At 46.7% G+C, this 4,070-nt stretch overlaps 1 protein-coding gene across 1 annotated transcript; it reads right to left on the bottom strand.

The window, feature by feature from the left end:
• Positions 1 to 735: 735 nt before the first annotated feature.
• Positions 736 to 3,771, bottom strand: LOC121435089 (chymase-like). The gene is made up of 5 exons (XM_041634157.1): positions 3,712 to 3,771; positions 2,975 to 3,125; positions 1,827 to 1,962; positions 1,372 to 1,620; positions 736 to 1,059 (listed from the first exon to the last, which is right to left on the bottom strand). Exons 1-5 carry the CDS (start codon positions 3,767 to 3,769, stop codon positions 916 to 918), a joined length of 738 nt encoding a protein of 245 aa, XP_041490091.1. The 5' UTR covers positions 3,770 to 3,771; the 3' UTR covers positions 736 to 915.
• Between the last annotated feature and the right edge of the window lie 299 nt (positions 3,772 to 4,070).

The raw sequence follows: 4,070 nt of genomic DNA, 5'->3' as shown, positions 1-4,070 counted from the left end.
TGCTACTGGCCTCTACTGGAGAGAAGTCAGAAATACATTAAAGATCCCATAGCTTGTTTGCAATACAAAATGTTCTCAGTGATTCTGAATTATTAAATATAAATTAAGGCTGGTATAGGGTTAGTAGTTAAGTTAGGGAATGGGAGATGGCTCAGTGGCTAAGGGAGCATGCTGTGAAAGTATGAGGACTGGAGTTTGAATCTCTAGCATCTATATAAAATTGGGGTGTGGTCAGTTGTGCACTATTGAGACTGGAGGATCTTTGTGACTTGCTGGCCACCAGTGTAGCTTCAGGCTCACTGAGGACCTTGTCTCAAAAAATTCTGTCAGAGAGTGATAAAACAATACCCAGGACATTCTCTTCAGGCTTCTATGTGCATGGGCATGTACACCTATGTATGCACATGTGTATATACCACACACACACACACACACACACACACACACAGAAGCAGAATGAGAGAGAGAGAGAGAGAGAGAGAGAGAGAGAGAGAGAGAGAAGCGAAGAGAGAAAGATAAAGATAGGTAGATAGATATTTCAGGAAAACTCTATTTTTTCCTTGTTATTTCCCATCTCTCTTCCTGTTTCATTGTGTATCCTTCTGTCTTTGCCTGTTCATTCAAACTCATCCATCCGTATAAGCCAAATCTTAAGTTATTTAAACTGCAAATCAGGTTTCTGTGTGTAGGAAGAAGAGAGCATCTGAGAGAGGAAATACACATTGCAGTCTAGAATCTGGGTCTTTATTGAGGTGTATTGCCCTTTAGGAACCTTCTGAGACATCTAAGAACCTTCAGGGAGACTGGGGAGTTGGCAAGGCTTCTGCAGGTAGTAGGCAGGCCAGAGCATATGACACAGAAAACCTGCTCAATTCCAGTTCCAGATTTCCTCACAGGTTAGTCCAAGCTCCAGAGTTAATTCTCCCTCAAGATCTTATTGATCCATGGCCTGTAATGGGAGATTCTAGTGAAGACAGCAGGTGGCTTTGCGTTCTGATGTACATAGGATGCAATGCCTTGGGCTATCCCAGCACACAGGAGGGGTCCTCCAGAGTCTCCCTGTTGGGGAAGGCACAGACAGGAAGTGCATGAATGGATGCCTCTACTTCTACCCACCCAGTTCACCTTAGAGTTGCAATTAGGTCTAGAGTCAACCCAGGACCCTGATACCGCATCTTTCTTTCCTGGGAGAGTCACCAAACCTTCCTCACACCACCCCATATTCTCTGAACAGCAGACAGAAGATGGATACTTTGTTCCCTCACTCCCCGATCCCTAAAGCCTGAGAGTAGCTGACAATCTTCTGCCCTGCCTCCTTCTAGCACTCTGGCTCCCAGCAGTGGTTTTCGAAAACACTAGTAAAAGGATCACCTTGTATACATTTCGCATCTTCTTGCCCACACACAGCTGGGGCTCGTTGTGAAAATCAGGGAAGTGATTGCAGTTTTGAGGATCCAAAATTCTCATCTTCACCTCTTGCAGTGTGTCGGAGGCTGGTTCATTCACGTTTGTTTTGCCCCAGCCAACTGCCCGGCACACCCTGCCAGGTGTGATGGACTTGAACTCAGCTGAGAATGGGAGGGTTCCCACACCTAGGGTTAGGTTGGCTTTTTCCTTCAACTGTGAAGAGATTGAGGGTTTCTTAGTGAGGGCTGTGGGCTAGGAGGTAGCTACAGGCAATCAGGGAGGGAAAGGGCAAAATACCAAGAACAAGGGGTGGGGGATAAGATGGGAGTTCTGACCTGAGTCAGAGCAGAGAAAGCTTAGGGCAATGGGGACCTGAAAGAAAAGTCTAAGGGAATGGAATGGAAGTAGAAACTTGTTACCTTCAGTAACATGATGTCGTTGAGCATCAAATGCTCATCATATGCTGGATGAGGGAATTGATTTTCAACCTCAAGCCTCTGCCATGTGTCTTCTTTTACTTTTTTGTTGTGGGCTCCTAGGAGGACTGTTATAGACCTGTTATGAGGAAGGATGGGGGCTGAGACTGAAGAGTGCTTGCCTAGCATATATGAAGATCTGGGTTTGATGCCCAGCGCTGTATAAACTGACAGTGGAGCAGTTCTGTGATCTCTGCACGTGGGAGAAAGAGCATGGGGGATTAGAAGTTCAAGGTCATTCTTAGCTATATAGTGGCTTTGAGGCTGGCCTGGGCTACATGACACTCAAAAACAAAACACAAATAAAACCCACAACAGCAACAAAAAAAGAAAGGACAAGCAGAAGACAGTGGTAGCTTCAGAGATAAACTCATTTTGAGAAAAGGTTGGAATTCCTCACTGGGATGCGGGGCTCTCACAATCCCCTCATTCTGGGCTCCTCGTGGTTTCAGATGGCTAACTTTGTAACCAGGAGAGCACTATGGAGATGTCTGCACTTGGGCCTAAAGGTAGATCTTGGGCTCAAGTCAGCTTCAGGAGAGAAAAGGCTTCGAGAAAGAGTTTTTACATTGCAGTTTCTGTTGCAAGACGTATTTTCTAGGTCTGGGTGCCCTGGAATTGCTGGGGAATGAGCAAGAAATACATGACTTAGGGGTCAGGGGTGGCACTCCCCATTTGGGGAACTTTTATGTGGCCAGTCTTCTTCAGCAAGAGTTGCAAGGAAAGCTGGGAGTAGTAGTGCCCTGTGGATGCTGGTCTGTCTTCCTTAGAAATGACCGGCTCTGGACCCTGGGCACTGACTGTCAGTGTTCTTGAAAATGGCAAGGAGAGATGGCCCAGAGAACTACTGACAAATGAGTATCTTCTCTGTTACAGAGGGTCTGGAGGGTATACTACGGGAGAAAGCTCCATTGCCTCTGTAAGGAGCTGCATTTCTAGTGACTGAGACTCGGGTGTCTCTTTAATTGTGTCTCTCACTTGTCAGTTGGCCTAGGTTTGGGATCCCTCTTCAGGTCCCACCTGGGTTTGATCCAGGTTGCTACCCTCATGATTTATCTCATTTTTAGGGATGAAATAGCATCCTGTCTCACCTTCCTGCACAGTGGGCAGCAGTCATCACAAAGTTTCGTCTTATCAGGAAGCCACTACAAGCTGACCGGTGGTTCTCGGAAGTTTCAATTTCCAGATAGGCCATGTAGGGGCGAGAGTGTGGTATGCACTCTGTGCCCCCGATGATCTCCCCTAGAACAGAGAACCGGGGTGAAGATGCTCTCTCCAGAGAGTGCACAGTGGGGTTAAGGTCGGGAGAGGGTTCCCTCGGTCTTCTTGTTCTAATTGCTGCCTGTCTTCCTCTCAGGTGTTTTGATCATCGTTTCTCATCCACAGCTCACCCTCCTCCAAACAGTCACTTCTTTCTTAAGGCACAGAAGCCAATCCTGCCTTAGGTTTAGGCAATTTTCATTTCTGATTTCCCACACTCTGCACTGGCCTAGCCCATCTGCCTTCCAGAAGCACATGTGGTCTTAAGAAAAATCATAGGGTAATCTTTTGCCTTAAGCCCCAAAGATGAAGATTTACCTGTTTTTCTGGAACCTCCCTCTTTCTCCCACTTGCTTTAGGATTACCCCCACTCAGTCACCACAAGTTTCTGTGTTCCTGGAGACCAATGTGGCTTTAAAGAATGGAAGGGTGTGTCCCAGGAGAGACTTCACTCTTGGGCTCCTGAGAAGATCTTGAGACCCATTTAATAGTCCCCACAGGCAGACTAAACCTCCATGCTTTAGGAGCTGACCCTGAACATTTGAGAGGGAAGGACCCCAACACTCACCAGCTTTGGCACTGGAGCTCAGGAGGAAGAGCAGCAGATAGAGAACAGGAAGATGCATCCTTTCAGGGGGCTGCTCACAGCTAGTGCAAGCTGGATTTTTGAGTCTTAGACTTATTAGTCCCAGCAGGCAGGGGAGTGGCAGAGCTGTTACCACAGGAACTGTGTGGCTGTGGTTTCTTCTTTAAGCCAACTGTCTTCATGACTAGATGCTCTTTAAGAATGACACTATTTTACTAGAGGTAAAATTAAAGCCTAAACTCTTATGTCACAGATTGACAGGTCCTCAACTGTGCATCTGTGTGGGTTAGGAGTGTGAGGACAGAATAGGAAGGGATCTTACCTTTTCTAGCTAGGGACAA

The sequence above is a fragment of the Microtus oregoni genome, unplaced genomic scaffold, assembly GCF_018167655.1.
Source record: "Microtus oregoni isolate MIOR12 unplaced genomic scaffold, Mior012 000045F_ref0000178, whole genome shotgun sequence".
Taxonomy (NCBI): domain Eukaryota; kingdom Metazoa; phylum Chordata; class Mammalia; order Rodentia; family Cricetidae; genus Microtus; species Microtus oregoni.
This window is presented reverse-complemented; position numbering and strand designations above follow the sequence as displayed.